General features: G+C 41.6%; 1 protein-coding gene across 12 annotated transcripts in view; it reads right to left on the bottom strand.

Annotated features, from left to right (window-relative positions):
• Positions 1 to 2,420: 2,420 nt before the first annotated feature.
• The window catches only part of WNK1 (WNK lysine deficient protein kinase 1), a 105,364-nt gene continuing 83,940 nt past the window's right edge, over positions 2,421 to 23,844 (bottom strand). For 7 of the 12 annotated variants that reach the window (XM_074826150.1, XM_074826151.1, XM_074826159.1 and 4 more), the window contains 11 exons: positions 23,491 to 23,574; positions 18,978 to 19,064; positions 18,229 to 18,298; positions 16,644 to 16,723; positions 15,462 to 16,120; positions 14,298 to 14,500; positions 12,854 to 13,048; positions 11,512 to 11,604; positions 9,093 to 9,134; positions 5,785 to 5,972; positions 2,421 to 5,477 (listed from right to left, as the gene is read on the bottom strand). In XM_074826150.1, coding sequence (XP_074682251.1) covers positions 5,163 to 5,477; positions 5,785 to 5,972; positions 9,093 to 9,134; positions 11,512 to 11,604; positions 12,854 to 13,048; positions 14,298 to 14,500; positions 15,462 to 16,120; positions 16,644 to 16,723; positions 18,229 to 18,298; positions 18,978 to 19,064; positions 23,491 to 23,574 — 2,016 coding nt within the window. In that variant the 3' untranslated portion in view covers positions 2,421 to 5,162. The remainder of the gene's footprint in view (positions 5,478 to 5,784; positions 5,973 to 9,092; positions 9,135 to 11,511; positions 11,605 to 12,853; positions 13,049 to 14,297; positions 14,501 to 15,461; positions 16,121 to 16,643; positions 16,724 to 18,228; positions 18,299 to 18,977; positions 19,065 to 23,490; positions 23,575 to 23,844) is intronic. The other 5 variants (XM_074826152.1, XM_074826157.1, XM_074826156.1 and 2 more) reach the window with 5 other exon arrangements.

A 23,844-nucleotide genomic window follows, 5' to 3' on the forward strand; every position in this document is an offset into this window, starting at 1 on the left:
GTTGGAAAAGACCTTGAAGATCATCCAGTCCAACCATTAACCTAACAATGACAGTTCCCAACTACACCATATCCCTAAGTGCTATGTCGACCCTACTCTTAAACACCTCCAGGGATGGGGACTCCACCACCTCCCTGGGCAGCCCATTCCCACACCTAACAACCCATTCTGTAAAGAAATGCTTCCTAATATCCAGTCTAACCCTGCCCTGGTGCAGTTTGAGGCCATTACCTCTTGTCCTATCGCTTGTTACTTGGTTAAAGAGGCTCATCCCCAGCTCTCTGCAACCTCCTTTCAGGTAGCTGTAGAGGGCGATGAGGTCTCCCCTCAGCCTCCTCTTCTCCAGACTAAACAACCCCAGTTCCCTCAGCCGCTCCCCGTACGACATGTGCTCAGACCCTTCACCAGCTCCGTTGCCCTTCTCTGGACACCCTCGAGTCATTCAATGTCCTTTTTGTAGTGAGGGGCCCAAAACTGAACACAGTAATCGAGGTGCGGCCTCACCAGTGCCAAGTACAGGGGTAAGATCACTTCCCTGTCCCTGCTAGCCACGCTATTGATGATACAAGCCAGGATGCCATTGGCCTTGGCCCCCTGGGCACACTGCTGGCTCATGTTTAGCCGGCTGTCAATCCACACCCCCAGGTCCCTCTCTGACTGGCAAAACCCTTCAAACCATTACAACTCATTTCCCGTTTAACAAGCTCAAAGAAGTGAACACATTCTGCCTCCTTACAGGTAGGAAGCTAAAGAGACTACCCCCACGTCTGTACAGCCTTGCATTTGCTTTAACATGGGCAACAGAAAACTTCAAGTGCGTTTTAAACTTCAGAGCAAAGTAACAGCAGTTCCTTCCAATAAGGTCAAAGAAAGAGGTTTTTAAGCTGTATTTCAAACTGGATACAGTAGTATTTTTCAGAAGTGCAGTGCTGGAGATGAGGAGGATGATAGCACAGGACTGGTAGTTAGAGCTGAACCAGGAAAATTTACACAAACTCTAATTAGTCCAACTGCAAAATCAATGTTGGACTTGAAACAAGACTTTGTTCCTGTACTTTACAGTCACTGCTCTATCTGGTCAAGCCTCTTAAAGCAGTCTAAATGTAAATACATTCAAAGTATTCAGCATTTATTCCTGTTCCTCCTACTTTCCCTTCACCACTTAATTGGTCCTTTTTCCTTAAAAGATCTACCCAGTTAACTCCTCAACAGGACAAAGAATAAGCCTTGACTTCAGTAGGGAAAGATAGGAGAAATTATAATTAACTGTAATAAATGACATCTAGAAAATAGTTTCACATTTCACTGTACTAGTTTCTCTCCAATTCAGTGCTGCATTCAGAACAGCTCAGGGAAGAAATACGTACCACATGCTTGAGTCATGCACCCCCTGTTCTGTTGAAATTGGATACCTGTTAGGATGGGAATGTGCAGACATTCAGAATTAATGTATTCAAAGCTGCTCTGAACTTTTACAACAAAAAAAGTCTCATAACACAACTGCATCAGCTTTCTTGACCCTATGGAAATGATGCAAACACAGCCAGGCCTCCTCTAAGAGAAATCACCCCAACACGCCTCTCAGGATTGGTCCCTTTGAAAAGGGCAGTAAAACTTATACTAGTTGGTTTTTTTTTTTCTTTAAGGCCTTGTGCAGCATGACTCATAACAGAAGCTGTTCTTAAAATGGAAAGAAATGCAGCAGCAATTAGTGTTTAAAAATACCAAATAATTCCTGCAAGTCTACAGCAGAGAATGACCCTGTAAAGTAGCTCCACTCTTCTACTTTACCAGTACGGTTGCAAATTTGGGGATGGAATTTCTATTCTAGAGCTACACTAAAAAGTTCCTCCTCCCCAGCACTGCAGGTGCCCAGCCCTGCTCCCTTCCACCGCAGGGAGGAGGGCAAGGGGCCCAGCGGAAGAGAAGGAGTAGGACCCTTCCGTGCCCGGGAGGGGGTACGGGGGCTCCCCCAGCCCTCGCCGCAGGCCCTGCTCCAGCTTCACTGCCCGAAGGAAGCACAGAACCGCTGCTAGCGAAGCTGCCAACAGGGAGAGCCGCCAAGTTCCTGACGGTCACAGCCGAGCCTGTTTCTCTGCTATTTAGTAACTTCTTGACAGTTTCAGCCATAAAAGCAATCGTACTGCCTACACTCCACAGCTTTGCCCTCCCCTTCCCCTCAGCCCCTCCTCTCATACAGAACCACCATTCTATTAATTATTCTTTACAGAACCTTGTTTCAGAGTATTCTATTAAAAAGCCAGAGGCTCATTACTGATCACTGGTTTTGAGAAGTTAAGCATCTCATTAAAATGGGTTTCTTGTACTTTCCTGTGATAAACTGATAAATTGGGTAACAGAACACTCCAGGAAGAGGACGGAGAGGTTGGAACCTGCTGTTCAACAAGAAAACCCACAGCTCAACAAAAGCAGGTTTGGTTTATTTGAATGACTTCATTAAATATTCTACAAAGGTAACAAATTGCAGCACAAAGCGCAATCATACAAGAAGCGCAGTGCCTGGGTTTAGTGCAAAACATACAACTAACTACGGCCAGGGAAGCCCAAAGTTTCAATTCATTTTATTTTTTTTATTTTTATTTTTTACAGTGTACATTGTTAAATAATGTAAAGAAAATGCTTGTAATTCAGAAACAGATTTTATGTGGAAAAAGATACTCAAAGTGTAATATTAAACAAAATAATTTAACAGTTCAGTAGCATTAGTTTATTCCTCTAGACTTCAGTTATTCATCCACAGGAAGGGGGGGAATAAATCAATGGTAAATAAAACCAGTTCTTGCATAACATTAAGTGAAAAAACGACCTCAAACTTATTAGATCAAAATTAAATAACCATGTGCTGCATCCAGCTGATTGGGTCCCCTGTCACAAATACTCCCCTTGTTTCATTACTGCCTCAGGTCTGTCACCGCTCCCCTTCCCAGAGCTCGCCTCTCCCCTCGCACTGGGCGTGTTCAGGCGGCTTCTCTGCATCCCTTTGAGGGAGAGCAGAGGCCTCCGCTCCACTTCAGCCGCAGGGAGCCCTGCATCTCGCCCTTCCACCACACGCACACCACGAGCCTCCTCTCACTCTGTAGCTCTAGTCTGCACTTCAGGTACAAAGAATAAACCCCAAATGCAGGGAACTCGGAGCCCAGCCACCTCGCCACTAGCTTTCACCCTCAGGCATTTGTCTCCAGCCTGTACCTGCCCTTACTGCCAAAAATTCTGTAAAAAGTGACAGGAAAGGGACAGATCTTGCGTGCTTCTTTGTAAAAATAAAAGAGAACATCTGCAGACAGAAAAACTCCCTATTAAGGTTCCACGGGGGAACAGCGCTCCTAGAAAAAAATTCAGGCAAGTAACATCTCTGTGATGCACCAGCTTCCAGAAGCTACTCCCAAGTACCAGGAAGCAGTACTCCCACCCTTCACAGCTTTTTGCAGCACTACATAAATACTGGCTGGTATTATTTTTACTTTGAAGAGGAAACCAGTATTTTTTTAAATATGAAGAGAGACCAAATATGGAAAATGACCAAAACAGAAGGTACAGTACAGTTACTAAGAGGTGACAGATAGTTACAGTCCTGGTACCAGCTTGAAATTTGTTAAGAGTGAACAAAATTGTAAATCCTCCAAGTAAGACAGAGGAAACTTCTTGATGCCGGCTGTTTCAAGTACATCCATTGCCGGCAATGGACGTTGCACCAGGACAGTCTATTCCTGGCTTAAATGGATTTACCCAAAAAAAAAAAAAAGGTAAGAAGAAAAGCAATCCCAGCAGACAAGCCCATCATGCCAACGAGCAATGGCACCTCTCCTTCAAGTCACATCCTGACCAAACATCTTCACCACTTCGCAGGTGGAGTCAAACTGCATCTTAAGTTGGGCCTTTCCCAAAGATACACGTTCTCCCCATCCTCCCTCCGTTTCTGATCCAGACCTCCTGCCCCGTAGGCAATATTGGTTCGTCTTGGTTTAGCTTCACCCACAACCCTCTGTCCCACCCCCACCTGGCCCCTGTCACACCAGCAACTTCAGATCTGCCCGCCTGGACAAGTTTCCCCAACACACAGAAGCTGTTCCAACCCTCAGTGACTTCCCCCTCCGTACGCCTACTCTAAACAGTAACGGTATCACTAAATGAACTCCAATGTCCCAGTCACTAGGTACGAATAACCCATCCTTCTCTGAACTTGCCCTCTGCCCACCTGGGGGTCTGCTGGGAAGACGACGCTAACTGCAGAAGCAATAGAAGTCCAAGGCACTAAAATATCCAGCAAGCATACTGGGAGAACAGACAAGTATTCAAGTACATTAATTTATACAATTTTACATTCACATTTATTTATCTAATACAATGAAAATACAAAGGAAAAAGTTAAAGTGTCTCCAATAAGTATAAGGATATAGCTAGCTTTTTTTCCCATTTTTTTCTTTTTAACTTTTTAACCCTCTATATTCCACTCATTTTTAAACTACTGTTGTCCAACAACATTTATATATCACAGTGTTTCCACATCAAAACTGATGGTAAGTACATGTCCGCAGGGAACTTTTAAAAATTTTTAAACAATTTAAATTGCTCTAATGCTGCAGTCAAAGCTGTTAATATCTTACTTAAAGCAGTAATGACCTATCAAGCACGGGCTGCACTGCAAGTCCATTCGTGTGCCCCATCATTTCGGAGCCAGATACAATTGACTGGGGAGAGGGAGAGGAGGGGGATTTGGACAGCTTTTCTCCTGGTCTTGGTTCTTCAGGGAGAGATGAGAAGCGTGCTAAAGCCTCATGCTAGGATTCAGCTCTCCCACCTCAAACATGTGTGGATTCAGCCTCACACCAGAGAGAAATTTTACAGCAAGACTGCATTAACTGACCCCGTGACTTCTCTTCACAGCTCTTGTTCCGTACAAGAGCAGAACCCCTCGGTCAAAAGCACTGTCCCATCATAAGGATGCTGATCATCCTCCTCCCCCTTGAAAGTGTGTGGGGAAACCCCCTTTACAGGGAGTTGACAGCAATGGTTGGAAAAGAGAAATTCATTCCCAGTCTGGCAAGCTACCAGTTCATTGCAGCACTGGTAGTTGATACAGGGCCCCGTCTCCCTCCCCACGTCCTGTCCCGAGGTCTAGCCATCACGGTCGCCGAGCACAGCTAGGTGGTCCGCAGGTTGGAGCCTGGAGGGTTGCTGATCGATTTCTGCAAATTGCTGATGTTGAAGCTTTGCAAAGACGCGGCACCTACGGGCTGGAACTGGCCAAGCGGTGGCTGTGCTGGACCACCCGTCCCACTCCACGGAGCGGCAAAAGACGCTGCTGGATAACCGTACTGCTGCGGAGGGCACATAGCCTTGGTGAAGGGACCTAAAGAGGTAGCTGATGCTGCAGAGATGGGCGTAGCACCCAGGGAAGATGTCATAGAGATACAGAGCTGACCTGGTGCTGAGAATTTTCTTGCCATTCCAGGGCCCTGAAAGAAAACCCAAACCCCAAGAAAAGTTACACAACTGTGTTTAAAAACCCCAGGCTCACCCCTTGGTCCACAAGCCGTTCCCAAGGGATGTTTACAAGACCACGCCAGGGCCCTCCTCTTTAGTTACCCCCTTCCCTCCCACTGCAGGCGATACAATCCTGCGCAGAAGAGATACAGCTAAAGGTTTTCCAGAGCAGCTGTCCAAGCTACATGGCAACTCCACTCTAGCCATGTTTGACACCCTCATGCAAGAGCAACAACACTGGCACTTTCTTACCATAAATGTTCCGGGATCACGTCTTACCTCATAGTTGCTATGCCCTTTGCCAACTTTCTTGCCAGACAGGTTCATGGCATCTCGGGCCCAGTTATCTACCAGCTTGTGCAGGTCGTCTGTGAAAGTCCCTTTCCGGCTTGAGGCGATAGCAGTAGGCTGAGACTGGGGTGCTTGGCTGTTCACTGTGGCCCCGACTGTGTTAGTGCTGCTGGTCCCTACAAATGTAAAAAACAGGAATCAAAACTTAGGTTAAAGATCATCTTTCTCTAGTAAATTTAATAACTGTGGTAATGGTACATCAAATAGAGAGCCAGTTAAAATGCCATGCAGATTAATTCTAAATTTCAATTCCAGGACACACTGAAGTGGGAACTACAAGGACTCCTACAGGCATTTTCTCAGATTAAGAGCATTTCATAGATATGTTCACTTTTCAAGAAATGCTGCAAGTAGTCATCTTAAGAGGGGAATGGTAGCAGCCTACAGTTCTTTGCAGAGGAAAAAGTAGATTAGATTTCAGCACTGAATGACAGTACGGTCACATCATTCTCTCATCCTACACCTTTTAATTAGCAGCAACCACTACTGGCACAGGTCAAATCCATCTTGGAGGACAATGCTGGATGCTGAATAAGGAGCAGTACAATCAGCATCACCAGATGCTCTGTAGCAAATTATCTCCACTTTGTAAAATGAAGAGAAAAATTCACCCAGATTACGCAAAAAAGCCACAGTGACAAACAGCAACTGTTGTTTCCAATAGCTGCCATACTTATGTTCTTGAGGATAACCAGATGGGACTGTCTTCATCCGCCAAACAGCCAGGATCAGCAGGGGAAGTCTGCACTGCATTAAATTTTGCTTTTTGCCTCTGAAAGCATTTTTTTGCCATTATGTTCAGATTTCCTATGTCAGAAGAACAAGCATTTCAGATGCAAACAACTAATAGCTTGAAGAAGGCAGAAATGAGAGTAGTTCCTCAGACATGCTTTGACAGGTTTTTCTATTCACTGGGTTGATTGCAAGAACACAAAAAACTTTTCACATCAATAACAGGTTTTGGTTCTGCTAGAAAGCTTGCTGAACAATATCCTGTAAAAAAAAATCTAGAAGCTTTGTTTTAAATAGCCTCACTATCTCCCTCACACTTATAAACAAGGAACTCCACTCCAACTTCATTTTTTTTCAAAGGCAGATCTCATAACAGGAATCCAAGAAACTGTATATTATCAAGTATCCTAAATTCCCAGCAGTACTGCAAAGTATCCTCATTTACAGATGTGGACATGACAGTTAACCACTAGGGCAGACTTCTTCTGAAGGACATGGTAAGGACAGCATGAATCTAGATTTTTTCAAAACCAAACAACAAAATCAGTATCTCGCCACTGCAGGGCTAAACCCAGCACCCCTTGCAAGCACACAGCCTCATGTACTTGGTTCTCAAAGTTCCTCAAACATTTCTACTTGCTCACTCTGAAGACTGCAACTGAGAAATCCAAAAAAACCCTGAGTCTGTGGCAGACATTTCTGAAGCAAACTGATTAGAAGTGGAGCATCAAAAATCCAGCAATGAAAATCGTCTCTCTATTGCAAAGGCCAAATGAAGAAGTTGCTGTCTCTTGCCTGACAGCTACTTCATCTGTTCCACTTTCCCCGGCTATCAGCCACATTCCTTGCAACCACCATATCAAAGAACTGGCTCCAAACCCCTGCAGGAATGTTTCATATCGAGGAGTGAATTAGGAAGGTGACGTACTTACTATGCAGGACAAATAAGCAAAAGTGTTACTGCCTCTAGTAGTGCTGAGGAGGGAAGGATACGTATCCCTCCCACCGGCTCCCGCTCAAGCACGGCAGTGGCTCCCGGTCGGGGTGCCCGCAGGTGGGGCAGCAGTTGTTACAGGCAGGCAGACACATGCAATAGTACACGCGGAAAGAAGGAGGTTCCCTGACCAGGGTGTGCAGCTGCAGCACAGATGAAGAGTAATAGGAACACACTGTAAAGTGGCAAGGAAATCTACAGCAAAACAACAAGAACCTTAAGCATGCATCATGTGGAAAGGGCTCAGAACACAATTATTTAATAAAAGCAGTGATGTGAAAGGTGAAATTAAAGGCAAATGAGGCAAAAGCAAGAAAGAGGTACTTGGGGAGAACTGCCAAAACCAGTAATAATCACATTCCACCGTGAGGGTTCATGCAGCAATTGACACACTCGCTCCCAGCCTCTTCCTGATGGCCAGTTTCTGCTTTTGATACTTCACATTTCCACTTGAATCAGTAAGCACGCTGGATCCTGGACCTACACTGGAGAGCTTCCTCAGGCCACAGAAGGGGCAGAATTAAGCAAGGTATATACTACAATGCATTCAGCTGAAGATGTGAAAGATCATTTAGGAAAGTTTAAGTATTTAGAAAAGGACTGGATTGGTCCAGGATGGGAAAGGTGGGAAGTTGCGACAGCTTTGTTTCCAAAAGCAATTTTGTTAGGGAGCTCCTATTTCAGGTCACAGACAGACCAGCCTGCACCATTATAGGTAAACTATACAATTACTAAAGCTCCCAAGTAATGTCAATTTAAAAAAACAACTTCTCAGGAATTTCACATTTTAGCTCTGACGTAGTCACCACCTGCAGAAACTGCCGTCCAAAAGAGCCTGAAAAGGAAGTGCTTCAACTTGTAGCATTCAATGGAAACAACCCCCCACATTCCTGCTCGGTCACAGCAGCCGTCCCCAGTTCTGCTCTGACATGAAGGATCTGAAGTGAAACAGGCTTCTCCCTCTCCAGCCCGCTACCTATAATGCCTCCATTATGTCCTTTTATTTTCCCCCCATAAACCAGCAGTCAAAAGACACCTTTAAAACAGTCTTAAATGACATGAGCATACACGGGCTTTTCTAAACATCTCTTGCTTTGGGAGACACACTGGAGATCTCTGATGGCTTACTCTTACAATGTTGAAGGAGTGTCTGCAATTGGATCCATCACTGAGGTGCCAAGCCCCATCAGATCTGTAAACAAACCAGCTGCTCAGAGGTACAAATCTGGCACATTACAGCGAGCAACTGACCCTGATGCTCAATTCGCTCTCATTAGCGATGAGCGGAGTTCCACAGTGAAGGTGAGGTTCTGCCTGCCTCCACTTGTCTGCAAGAGTAATAGCCAGACTATTCAGTATACTAACGACAGAGTACACATTAGAGGGCGTAACACAGACAGACAGATGCTGTGCTGAAGACAGAGTCAGGGAGGTAAGGCTTCGGTGACCAGAAAAGCTGATGAATAGCTTTACACTCGGGAATCGGAGATAACAGAAATAAGATAATTACTACAGAGCTGGTTGCAAGGACAGACTTTTTTCACCATCTTCCCTGAAGCACAAAGAGAGAGTAATTTGTTAAAGATAAGAGAAACAGTGAGAAATGTTTAGTATCAGCAAACAGTACAAAAAGCTTGGCGAGAAACAGAGAACACAGCACAGCAGGGCTCTTGTAGTCACTACTGGGACATTCTAGGAAAAACCCAAAGACTGGTCTGACAGTTTAATGACTTGTACTTTCAGAAAGAGAAGAGGCCCAGCCTCCTACATTTATTCTTTAGAATTGCCACACCGTGGTGAAGAATGTCAAGAGACATTACTGTCACAACTGACTGTTACCACTAAAGGAAAAGCAAGCACATCCTACATTCTTGTCAGGACATATGAACCATTTTACAACTAAGTTTGACCATTTTACAACATGAGAACAATTTAGTTGATAGATCAAGTGCTTTTACTTTGTCACCCTATTTTCACAAATCCATGGAATAGTTCAGACATTCCCTGCCAAGCTGTACCACTCTGTTTCTCCAGCTGTACAGTTAAAAGCATCAATTACTGCACTGTTTCCTCAACACTGCTGATTCTAACCCAGCATCTTCTCCAGTTGTCACTCTCCACCACAGTCTGCAATAGCGTTTCAAGGACAAGACTCCAGGGAGCAAGCAACCTGCAATAAGCCAAGTGCCAGCCAAGCTGCGCCATGCCAAGTATTACCTGCTTTTACAGGACAGCTACAACACGCTTTTCAAAAGGAATCCGTTTCCCTTAGCACCAGTCCCATAAGCAAGAGATATACATGCCAAAGTATTCTTATAGCCAGATGATGGCCAATTTGCAGCAAGCCAAGGCCTTATAAGTAAATGATCCTCTCATACACCCAGTTCATTGTGAATTCTAGAAACAGAATGGCTGTTCTTTATTATTCCCTACCTCAAAAAAAGACAGGCCAGACTAAAGATGACTTTTAAAAGTTAGCTTTGGTAAGAATTTAACTTCTTCCAAGAAAGGAGTCATAAATCTTGAGACTGCAGATGTCAGTTAGTGCACACCTGCACATTAACATAGCTTGCAAAAACATTTAAAACTGCTCAATTTGAAAAATTAAATACCATTAGTGTGTGTGTGTATATATATATATATCCCCAAATCCAATGAAGTGGGATAGAGGCATCATTGCAAAACTGAGCAGCCAGGAAAAAATTTCCCCTCCCTCTGACTCACTCCCTCTCTCAGAGGATGGAGGTGGTTGCATTGCAGCTGTCTCTGCAGAAGGCCAGGCCCAGTCCCCCCACACAGCTCTTGGCTCAGCTGTGCCGCTGTCAACTGCAGAGACACAGATGCTACAGATGCGTGGTACTGTCATGCAGTGCAGCGACTGAAGGTCTCTTTACAGCACTTAAAGCTCTCTCATATCAAGTCATTCCAGAGGGTGGAAAACAAATGTTGGACATTGAAAGGGTCCAGCCTGCAGAAGCAGCATGGGAGATGTTGCAGCACTCCCAATAAAAAGCATCACATCAGCAGCCTCAGCTCAAGCATATGATTACTTCAATCACATCAGAAGTTTGAGGCTCTCTTAAGTCTGGCTTAATGTAAGTACAAACAAAAGGATTTTGAAGAGAGCTGCAAGGTAACTCGTGAGGGTTGACAGGATGTCTGAAGATGTCTATTTACCCACCTTTACTGCTATTTGGTGCACATTTACTGTGTCTCCTATTCACAGTAAAAACTTCTAAACCTGGGTCCATTAGTAGGTAAGGATCTTTTGAGTTTGCCTGAAAATATTCTCTAAGGATTTTTAAACCCCTTAACACTTCAAACTTTAGCTGTCTGTCTGCTAACAAACATAAGAAGTCAATATTAACTGCCTACAGGTGGCATCAATGCTCTGCACTGTAATCAGCACTAGTGCTGAGAACATGCAAAAACACATACAACTTGCACAGCAAGCATACTGCTGGAGGAAGTCAACATATTCCCCCCATCACTTAGAGAAGTGTCCAGCAAAGGAATAATTTGGAAAACAAATCTTTCTTGCTGTTCCACTAGAAAGACTACCTCCCCTCCAAGTCTTATTGTCAGTTAACATATGCCGAAGCATAATTACTAAGGCAGGCCAAAAGAAAATACCCATGCACCCACAACATCTTATCTCTCCCCAGTTTGTTATTTCACTGAACTGTTCTGAAAGTTTCCACCAAAAGCTTAGAGAAAATGAGTGCTTGTTATTACGAGTTTAACAACAGAGAATACCCAACACGAGAACCCAAACTTCTAAAGGTGTGCTAAGAGCAGCTCAGCTGAGCCATGGAATGAGAGGAATACAAGGTGGCAGATGAGAATGGGCTGCATGAAACAGATCCAAGCAGCAGAAAAAAAAAGACAAAACAGAAAACAGACAAGGAAGGAGTAAAGGTGTTACACACAAAGAGCCAAGCAGGGCGTACTCAGAAATCGGGTCCTCCTGCCACCAGGCTTGAACGTCACTCTCTCAGATGCACAGTTAAACTTCGCACAGCCTGTGAGAAAACAAAAACGGGAAGAACAGAGAAAGGAGAGGAGAAGAGACAGAACACCACTACAAGATGTTAGCAACTTGAGGTTGGAAGGGTGAAATGCATTAACATGACACACAAGAATAAGCCTCAAAGTGTGGACCAAAGAGTATGTAGACAATATACGGAGTGAAGGAACTCCCTCCAATACCTCCAGTCATTAGGCCAAGTTTGCAGTGTTACTCTCTAGCACATAGCCCAATAATAGGGTTGCGATCTATAGGAAAGCCAAATCCTGGCAAAAGTATCCAATTATAAAACCATACTGAACAACTCTAGATACAGGGAGACGATTGAAATAGCTCCAGAATACTTGAAACAATTCATTAAAAAAACCTCTAAAGAAAATTCTTCCAAAAAGTGTGTTTCTATTTTCTGTCTGTACTTCTCAAATTTCAGCACACACACACAAGAATTGGTGTATTCAGTCAGTTCATGGCAAAGCTTTTCAAAAAGATGTTCAAGGGGGGAAAAAAAAAAGGAACAGCCAAGTTCAGAGAAGTAAAGGAATCAAGCTATCATCCCCTTAATGACTGACAAGCAAAAAAAGTCTTCCCTACCAAATAAATCAGAGCTACGTCTGAGAAATTATTTGGTAATGTACTAATCCACAACTTGAGTAAATTTAGTAAATGAACAGTTTATTATTCCTACCATCCCGTCCTCCTACACTAACTCTTCCTTCCAGGCTCTTTAACTCACAATTGCAGAACATGAGCCTTTTTTACCTTTTATTGTTAAAAATTCCAGAAACAGCCAAAGCAATTTGGAAGTCTAAAAGGATTCTGAGTCTTCAGAAATCTCCTACCATTTCAATTCTCTGTTAACACCAAAGCTGCTCTGCCCCTTCCTTAGTCTCACTTCACATTTCTGACCCCCCGTTCTCATCTGTCTCCCCATCTTCTCAGCCAATACCTTTCCCCCAGGTCAGCAGAACATTGCTTGCCACCACCACACTGCACTCTTTTGTGTTCTCCTCGGTGCTTTCATTACAGCAGACAGGGCCATGCACTACATATTTATTACTTCAACAACCTCACAGAGAAGGTAGAAATCTACATGCAAAACACACCCTTACAAGCCTCCACACAAAGGTCGGAGACTACCAATCTACTTTATGCTATGTATTAAAAATCAAGCATCACCAAGGTGATCATTCGTTCACCAGTAACAAAGGTGCAAGACTCGACACTAATTCCATTTAAAGTCTTACCTTGGCCTGGTGCCGAAAGGCTTGGTACTGAAAGGGCACCATCACTGGTAAAGGCAGAGTAGAGATTTTCGCTAGAAGGTGAAGGTTTGAGGGGCTGTAACAAATGGTTCTGCCCAGTGTCTGGCACACTACCAGGAGGATGAAGAGTCTGCTGTGGGGGCAAGACTGATGGTGCACTTTGAGCTGACAGATTGCCTAGAGGAAGAAGGAAGGCAAGAAATCATTTAACATTTCAGTTTCCCCACATCATTTTTTGAAGCTTCTGTCACTGCTCCCAAGGGACAGGAGAAAAAAAACAGAGGGAAGTTTGACTGGAACATTTACTAGGGAGTGAAATCCTTACCAAGAAACTCAAATGATCAGTTGAGCTACTACGCTAGTGATACAGGACAAAGTGCTGTGGTAGGGGGGAAAAAAGGATATCACCCTCTGGTCAAGCATGACAATCCATGCAAGACAGGGGGAAGCAGGGGGAGGGAACTACTCTAGTTTTTGAGAAAGTAGTAGGACTAGAAAAATTCTTTTTTACTTAAGTTTTAAGGCAATTCTGTGATAGCTTACTGTCACATGCTCACACATAGCTCCTCTATCACAGAACAACACAGAAGTGAGCAGCCAGGGTGACTGGATACAGAAACTGCAGCATGACATGGAACTACCAAAGTGAATGTGCAGGAAGCAGTAACACCTACTTCCGCTCACAGTGCTGGCCCTCCATTATTGTTTACTCAGGGCTACAGGATTTGAGAGGTATCTACAATTACCCAGCAAGCATCTGACATCCATGTCATTCAAACAGTAAATAGAACTACTTTTGAGTTCTGTTTATTATAAAAATGGTTTTAGTAAATAAGAAAGCCTTAACAACTGAAACTGTTTCTCAATTTTTAAGTACAAAAAAATTGCAGCTCCATTCAAAAAAAATCACTACTTTAACATCCATCAACTGTGACTAAGTTTCTGAAGTGTAAGGACACTAGTGATACCATACTTAAGCGTTATTAAAGTAGGAAAAAAAAAATCTCTGAAGATGATTAAAGAGATCAGCCCCATTCTGCAAAATCAGTTTCAGGAGGCAACAAGAACAGTTTATCCTAAAATAAAAAAATAAATCAAAGTTTTCCCCCATGCTGTAAATTTACACTTTTCTTCTTAGTTCAAGCCCTACAACCTCTAACAAATCAAATCACAACTTTAAAACTGCTCTTACAGAACAATGTAATGGTATCTTTCATCAGATTGCAAAAGTCACAAGTCTACCAAATAGCAAACAGAAATTCAGAAATGATCCAGAACTCCAGGCAATGGAAGAACTGGGACACACACCTCCCCACTCCCGCTTCCAAAAGACAAGACAGAGAGACAGACACACAGACATAGATCTAGGAATGAGAGATGATACCTTGTCTGTTTTATCCACTCAGAAAACTGAAGGAAGTCCTACCTGATAGCTGGGGGCTTTTATTTCCCTGGGAGCTGCTACGACTGGACTTGCTGCTTTTTCCTTTAGTAGGTCGTCTCCTCCTTCCCGAAAGGGGTGCAGCCGGGGGAATAATTACTGCAGGTGGGGCCTTTCCCAATTTCATGTATAGTGACTCAATCTCCTGCTTCTGGCGACTCTGCAGCTCCTGGATCTCTTTAAGGTGCCTAATAAGTTACAAAAGAGTATGACTTACAAAAATTATATGTATATAGATGCATGCATACAATCCCTCCCCTCCAGTCAAGCTTGACCAGCTTCTTTGGTCAAACTCTCATTAACATTTAAGAAAGAAGGAAATAAGTCTTTTCCACAAATAACCACTGAACACACATGGTAGAACACTTGCCATTTTCCACTGTGCTCTAACCCTGGGTAGAATTCCAACAAAAAGTTGCCAATGTTGTAATCATAAAACCAGGATAAAAGGAAGTACAAACTAGAACATACACCGATTGTACAAGATCAAATCATTCAGCACTGAAATGCTACAAGGAATAGCTAGATTACTCATTTTCTGTGACATATGGCCTTGGAAGCTTCTACATTTGTATTACCTTAGGTTTTTTTTTCAGAGCAGTTGCATACACAAGATTTAAAATTGCCAAGCTGCCCTAAAAAAAGTTCAGCTTACAGTATAAATAAATTACCAGGTCATCTTGACTTCTAAAGTTTTTTTCTAATCCAACAAAGATTCTTCAGGAAAAGGAGAACCATTAGAAATGCCAGAAATGCATATTAGAAATGCAGAGTTGAGTGACATTTTCAAAGGAGACACCACTATTTCCACTAACTACTAAACTTCAGTGATATGCAAAAGTTTCTATACATCTGCAGTCTTATCCACAGTGCAGCAAACAATCTACATATAAATACATACAAGGTTACAGGTTAGAAAATTAAGCACAGCAAGCATGTATACACCTTTGTAACAACTGTGTAATACTTTCCCACTGAAGGATCTTACTTCCCACATAAACACTGACAATGGGTCCTGACACTTAGCAAAGGTTGAGTCTTTTAAAGAAGTTTACTTTTGTTCTTTGTGAAAAGTAAAGTACAGTTGAAATTCATATTAACCCTGTTACATATATTTCATACACAACCACACAAGGAAAAAAGCCTTACTTCTCCCGTAACCGACGGAGTTCCAATTTCAAGTCTTCATCTTCAATATCCGACTCATTGTCGCTGCTCATGTAGGAAGAGTTGAACGAGTTGCTAAGGCTCTGAACGGGGAGGCTGATCTTTGACCCCAGGGGCTGGAGGGAGTCTGGGCTCCCTGAGCCATCATCCAAATCCTTAGCCATCCCACTTAAGAAGGCGGCCTCCGGTTCAGAGGACGGACCGTTCATGTGTGGAGACTGCCTTGACTCCAACTCTTTCTTCGGAGCTGCAGCTGAAGAAGCAACTTGTTCCAAGCCCACAGAGAGAGGAAGCGTCATTGGCTCTTTCTCTGCACAGCTGACCTCATCCTGAGTCTTTGACACCGAAAAGCGCCCCACTTGATCCGTTGTTGTTGTTACCTGAAAGCGCCCTACCTTAGTAGGCTGACCAACATCTACTGGTAATTGCAGCACAGGAACTGTCTGAGGAACGCCATCTACCACATCCAAGGAAGAGTCAGCGACAGCCTCGCTTTTCCGACTGCCAGCCTGCTTTACCAGTGTACTCTCTGGGCTACTGCCAGAAAGAGATGAAGAATCAGTGGAGGTGGTTTCAAATTGCACCAGCTTAGTTTCAGGTTTGTCACCCTCTTTTAGCACATCATCCACTGCCACGGATACCTAGAATAGAAATGCAGTCATGCAGACTTTCTTAGTTCTTCCTTAACATGACGCTTTTATTTACCTGAATAGTAAAATGCATCCGAAAGGAAAATAACTCATTTCCTTGGTATGCCACAAAGCAAGCTACTGCTTCCTTCCAGGTAAAACACTGTCACACAAAATAGTACTTTTAAGTAATATAGAGGATTAACTCCAAGAAACACAGCAGAGTCAGAGGGGACTTCTTTCACTAACAGGACATAATACAGTGACCATTCCAGCATTGTTAGCCAAAAAGAAACTAACATTAAAGACTAAGGCCAACAGTTACACAGCTAAGGCCTGACAGGATGAAATGCTGGATTCACAATTCTAGACCTGCATCATCTAGTGCAACCTCTGCCCTGAATGAAAACAGCATCTACACAAACCACTGGACTTCCCAACAGAAAAGCCCACCATGAGGCACACTGAGCTGGCACTACACAGGAACTGCTCAAAGATCCTGTATCAATAACCAAATCAGTTTAACATCTCCTACCTGAAACCGTCCCATCTTAAGAACACCAGCTCCTGCTGTGGTAGCCATAGCACTGCTCTCTCCACTACATGATGCTGATGCTAAGGAAAAGGAGAATAGGATTAAGAAGAAAACGAGCAACATGTTCTTTGAGCTCCAACCATTTGTTTTTACCTACTTCAAACTCAACTATCTGTTAACTCCTAACAGGCCTTTGGATTCATGGAACCTGATCTCTTTTTTCAATTTTACCATATAGAATATCAAACCACAGTGTTAAAATGAAGTATTTTTCTATAGAGTTTCCCTGCACAGTATACTTGCTAAAAGTGCACTTTTAGATAGCAGTAAAAAAAGCACACTGATTTCAAACAGCAATATGAAATAGCCAAAGAACAAAAAACAGAACTGAAATTTATGTAAGAAAAAGCTTATTTTAATTCAATACCCACACTGACTACCTAAATTTCACAAACACTAGGGACAATTTATTAACAGAGAAGTGGCAAGCTGAAGAAATGCTTTAAACCACATTTACTCAAAGCAGTCTATCTGAAGCTTTCAGAGCTGGATTCTTAGGTGTCAGCTCCTAATTTTGTTGCTGTATGCACTGGCAGCATAAGGTTACAAAGCTGAGAAATAACATTCTATTTTTAAAACAGTTCTATTGGACAGCTTGCTGTGTTTAGTAAGCAACTTCCCCATTTGTTTACTTTTACCTTCTAAACTTTAGCTGGCAAAACCCAACTCATTTTCTAGCAGACAAATGAGTTCTATAGTTCAACTACTGACATACCAAAATGGGAACGTTATTTTCCTACTGGTTTTATTAGTTTTTGAAGGTCTGTCATTGAACTTCAGAGGCACGTGCAAGTTAAATAATGTTTACTAGATAGTTCAGAAATAATTTTAGTACCACATTAACAGTTTCTTTTAAAAATGGAAGATTTTTTAAAATTAAAGCAATTAGGGGAATGCTGACAGGAAAGTCTCAGACTATTTTTCAAGTTGTTGGGTTGCCCCCACCAACAACTGAACTCATTTAGATTTGAAAGTCACTGATCATTTAGACATCAATTATTGATCATCCAGTCAACCTTCAGTTGTTCTGAAGCAGCCAGAAGGGAGTCTGGTTTTCCTCCTACTTTTCTTAAAGCTTTAGTAGTTTAACCTTCACTTCTCTATTTAAATAGAAAGTAACACTCTTACATTAGGAAGAGGTATCCTACATAGAGAATGCAGCACGATGACGCAAAATGACAAGTCTTACTGTTGTTGCCAATAGCATAACACAAGACAAAACAGTTCCTTCAAATCCTAAAGCTCTACCTTAGGAGGATACTGGAGATTCTTCACAAGTCATAATTTAGCATTTTGGACACCTTTAAATCCTAAATGAGTTACTATAATGTGCATATATCATTCCCCTCTCCTGGCCTACAGTGGAAAATTTCAGTCTAGGTACTAAATACTAATATGATCATTAAGGGATTGCCATTGTATGACTTACTAAAAAAGGCTATATCCTTTGAAGTTGCTAGTCTGTTCAATTTTGGATTATATATCTATGCTGAGAAACCATCTAAAATAATCAAGGCTATCTTACCATCCTTCAGAGACTGTGTTGCTGTGGACACCAGCCCGGTAACCGTTGTAGATGCTACTGAGGGCACAGACTACAGATTCAAGGGGGAAAACAAAATAAAATTAAAAGAATCAGCAATTTGATTGAATGCCAACAAATCCACCATGGTGCATATTACATAATCTTTTAGTTCTACCAGGGTCAAAGTATGACCCATGACAAGACAAATACAAGTTTTTAACCTCCAAAGCAAGCAACACCAGCAAGAGATTTTGCACGCCTTATAGCAGAACATCCCCTTTCGCTTTGCAGAATTAATGCATAAGTAGCCACTTGAAGATCACATTGTCATCATTATCTTCACTTTGTATTAAAGTTTATTATTACAGTTCTTTAAAATTTCAGAGTCACACTTTAAACATCCCTTTCAAATTAAGACTGACATATCACATAGCACTTGTTTAGTGCTCTTTCCCTTTATTCCCTAGTCACTGCCCCTTCTAGTTTGGTGACATTAATGACATCACTAGAAAAGCTGGATTAAGAACTAATACCAAAACCAGCCTCAGGAAATACGTAATCTATTGCGACATACAGATTTTCCCATTTTGGCTGACTCAGTCCCTCAAACTGAAAGACGACTCTTCATTTTTATTTTTAAAAGTCTAAAGACTGGTGTACTGATATTAAAGGCAGTGACTTAAGAGCACAACCTTGAGAAAGCACTACAGTTTTTCAAGAGTACTGAACTGTCAACAATGCAAACGTACACAGGCAGGAGCAGATGTCACTGGAACCGTCTCTGGACTAAGAGTTCTTCTCAGCTTAGCATCCAGATCTTCCAGTGGCTGTTGGGACTGAGAAAGGAAAGAGTAAAGAGCTGTCCCAACTCAGGAGCAATACACCACATTTGAGAAACAGACATATTTAATACTGAAATTTAAAGCAGTCAGTACAACTTCCATACTTCTACCAAGTTCCCTTCCTATATGTTTACATTTAACATGTATAGCACAATAAGACTGGAAGCAATCTGAGCAACATATTTGGTAAAAAACATAAAAGGAGCATTAACTGAAATTTCTGTTTTCCCCACAGTTAGCATGAAGTTTGCATTCCCACTCTTAAGAACTGAGCAAAGATGCTGCAAGCCTCCAAGTTCTATATTTTTTGGTTGGAGAATAGAGGTAATTTGTATTATGGATTATACAAAATCTTGAAGAAAGTAAGTCAACTAGGAAAAAAAAATTACAGACAAATTCAAAAAGATGCCCATAATTTCAAAAGCAAGCCTGGATAAAGCAAGATTGGAGGATAACACCAAAACAACTATTTATAAGTTCCCTCAAAGAAGCTATCTGGATGGACTGACTTGAAGAGGAGAAAGGGAGAGGGGCAGAATCTCTCTCAAGTATGCTTATTACTTAGAGTTCAACTCTGAGTTGACATCCAAGATGTTTTTCAAACTTGGCCAACTGAATTGGGGAAGGGAAGAGAAGAATTACCTAAAAATATCTTAAAGATAAGAAAAGTTCAGATTCACTCAGAGTTATTAATTAGGGCCATACCCATAAGGTACATATGGAAGAAGAAAGTGTTGGCAGATATCGCTAATTTGCAATTCTGACCCTATGGAGTAGAAATTTCCATCCAAATTTTAGTATCATTAATCTTTCCAAGTCTTTTGTATTAAAAAACTAGATCTGCTTTTAGAACTGAAGCTGAGGTCATGGCAACATAAAAACATTACCTTCCACTTTCAAGAAAATGAAAGTTAGAAGTACACAATAGCATAAAGATGCTTTCAACGGGTTGCCAGGATTGCATTATTCCTGATTTGTGGATTTTAAAACACAACCATAAAACTTAAGAACAATAAACACTGTACCAATTCCCTCCAAATAAAAAAAAGCACAGGACGATGCAGGCTTCTATGACTCCATTCAGAAATCCAAATGCTAAGCAGACAAGTGACATTTAATTCAATCATACTGTAAAATAAATAGGATATTTCACCTGAAATACAATGTAATTCTCATCACTTATGCTCACAAGAAGATATTTGCTTCAAGTAAACAAAAAGCTGAGATATCAGAATGATCAGGAAATAAAGATTTCCTTGTGGAACAAGTGTACCAAAATGAAGCTTGAAAAATTAATCTAAATACACTTTAAAAAGCAATTAAGGAATAAATAGAACAGGTATTTACGACTAAAGAACAAACTGTCCAAAACTGGTCTTGAGATGACATGTACTTTGTCTGCAAATTAGGAGTCTGATACTAAGACCAAAAAAAAAAAGTTGTGTAATGAGCTACTGACAGAAGCAGTAAGGAAGGCAAGCCTATCTACTTTAAAACAAGCCAGTATTTTTCCAGCTAGTATTATGTGATAGCAGCAAATGCTCTTAACAGTCAATTAGATTTGATCCAGTTGGTCTCCTCCAATTTTGTCTCACTTCTAGACAGGCTTTAGAGTTCAAATGAGAAGTGAAATTAGGTAAGCTGTTTGCAAAGGACAAGAAGCAAGGGATCTATATTTGTGACTCTTCCATACCACAAATCCTGCCAGAAATACCTATGACAAACAGGAAGAAGCCTTTTGCAGTGGTACAGTGGCTTGAGTCACAGAAGTGTCTACAAGTGCTCTGAGTTTGGGGGAAAACATTACTAATATACCCAGTTCCAAGAAATGACAATAAAAAGAACTATGAACTTAGCGTGACCGATTTTAACTAGCTGCCTCCAGATCCCTTTGCCACCCTTGCTCATGGTAAGAATGCAGATAAGAATTATCACCAAACTGTAGTCTCCTCTTCACCAAAACCATGCTTCAGGAAGAACTGGCTGAAAGGCATAAACCAGGTTGTGCCTCCAGAAGTCAAAGGGAAAAAGAAGTGTTGCTTGCTAACTCTACCATCTTACAGCTCTACATAAGTCATTCAGCTTCTTGCTTAGTTTGAAGGCTAAAGATACCATTTCCTGCTTACTCACAGAGCAGGAATATGGCCCTCATTCAGCCTGCTAGAAAGAAACTGCATAAAACCAAATACAGCAGCAGTCCTCTCATGACAGGTTTCAAGAGCCATATGTTCACTTTCATAGTTTTCTTACATAAAGAGCACAAATTTCTGCCTTTTCACACTGAAAAATACTTTCCAAGTAGTGGATTGATTCTCACTGCTTACAGAAGATTCAAACATGCTTTAATTAAAAAAGAAGAGACAACCAAGCAGTAGTTTGGGACACAGAGGCCATCTGTGAGGACTCCTTGATTAACATCACTGATTTGCATTTGCTCCATTATTTGAAGACCAAGAAGGTGGAAGAGCAGGAATAGACAGGATGTAACATAGGTCCACTAGACTGTTTCCGCTCTAACCTCCAGGTCATACTCTACGTAAACTTTGTCTAAGAGATATTCTTAAGAGATCACAAAATAATTACATTTACTGGGAGAATTAGAGAAACTGCTGAATAAAGACAGAGCTTCTGCACAGAGAGCACTGGAGGAAAAAAAGTTGCAATAGTTAAAAAGGGACTACTAATGTCATAGCCAACATAAAACCACACGAAAGCAGCTAACATGCCCTGCTGCTTAACTCTACTCATGTCTTTAGAACCAGATAATACCGTGGTTCTCACATTTGAAAGACAGAAATGGCAATACTCTTCCAATGGTACCTTTGAAGATCAGTACCCTACTACATGAAAATCAGTTTCTACAGTTTTAGCTGTAAGAACATGAACCATGGCAGTTCATTAACCAAAGCTGCCTTAGCACAGTTTGAATTTGTGATTTTCTAACACTATTCCTTTGTATGAGTCAGCTTAAATCCTTTCAGATAGAAGTTCATCAAGCTACTGTAAATCCCCAAAAAAGGAACAAAGAACTAAAATTACTTTTAAAGTTTGTTTTAAATTCCCTTCCACAGGTGAAACTTGAATTCAAGAGCTCCATCGCATGAGATGAGGAGGAGAACGTTACCAGAGTATTACGGAGAAAACTTTATCATTAGCTCAGTCTGCATGAAAATTCTCAGTGGTCAAGAGAACAAAAAAGAAATCAGGCCATAATACTAATAAGTATTGTACAAATTTTCATACTGTAGCTATTTTATTGGAATTACTTTAAAATTATAGTTAGGACTTAAGTGAATAATTCCATTCCATAAAAGGACAGACTCCAACTCAAGCATAGCTTTTGGATATATATTCCAGAACTATTCACTGTGGACTTAAGCCACGGGTGGAAGAGGTTAATTCTATAAGAAGCACATGTACGCAGGAAGCACTAGATTTAAGACAAAATTACTCTAAGCCTTATGTAGTCACCACTAGGTACCCACTTGAATCATATCTTGTTTACAGGTTTGAATATAAAAATGGGGTGATAATTCTGTGCCAAGCGTACTTTAATATAATACTATAGAAAGCCATCTTTGTGTTTATTCACAAACTTCTATCAAAAGTAGCACAACTATCTCATGGTCTCATGGGTGTTGTTCAGTTATTTTTTCAGCTTTTCTTGGCATATTGAAGTGTAGTGTTCCCATGGTACATCTCATTGCACAGCATTTAGAAGATCCATAAAAGTTCTGTCTTAATACAGTTCTTTCAATTACAGGGGATTTTTTTCTATTTTTTAAACAGAAGAGAAGACAGATTTAGTCCTTGTGGTCTTGAGCTGATCACCTGTCCAATTTACATACAAAATATCCAGGCTAACTATTGCATACAAGGACAGAACCTGAGCAAGGGAAGCCGCTGTTACATTTCAACTCATGTTTATGATCAGGAGCTTCAAATACCTTTTGCAAATCTGAAAGCCTAGTGAAATCAGAGTGTAGTAATAACCACAGAAAAACAAAACAGACATTTGCAAAGCCAGCATTTTCATTAAAATTTAACTGCAGTATATGCTGCTTCCCTAAAGAGCTATTATTTTGTAACTATACCCTTTTCAAGAAGAAAACAGGTTCGAGTTTTATGCACACATTCACCTGTGTTATGTTTAAGAAAACCCACCCTCTAAAGTGCAGGTTAACACACTAAAAAAACCCAAGCTTCAGTGTACTTCAGACACTGGGTACAGCATTCCAAAGGGCAAGCTACACATCCAGTGCTGAAGTGACTCTGGCTGCTGCTACAGTTACACAAAAGGGGTTACTCGGTCAAAAGAAAAGAAAACCAAAGACATTAATAACATGCAATGGAGAGTTTAATCGAAACATGCTCTTTGAAAGGAAAAGCAGCAGATAAAATCTGCCCAGTCATGTAGCACCTGAGTTAGTGAAGGTCCTGGAAAAGGTGGCAGCGGCTCACTGGATGGAGTGCCAGCCGGAAGTTCAGAACCTACTGGTAGCACCTATGGATAACGAAGAGGAAACGCGAGTCCATCAGACACGAAACAACAGAAGGATCAGATACCAAGCTACAGTCAGTCATGTCATACAACAGAAGCCTCAACGCTTTCTTCTGTAGAGACTTCCTTCCTGGAGAGTTAGCAAAGAGTCTTTAGGGTCTTCTGCAACAAAGTTAGGGGAAGTTGTTTGTTTGCTTTTATTTTTTAATCCAGATTATCTTTGAGCAGCCACAATTTCCAATTTAAACAAGCTGCTGTGTCCAGGAGCAAAGT

The sequence above is a fragment of the Strix aluco genome, chromosome 5 (genome assembly GCF_031877795.1).
Source record: "Strix aluco isolate bStrAlu1 chromosome 5, bStrAlu1.hap1, whole genome shotgun sequence".
In the NCBI taxonomy this organism is placed as follows: Eukaryota; Metazoa; Chordata; class Aves; order Strigiformes; family Strigidae; genus Strix; species Strix aluco.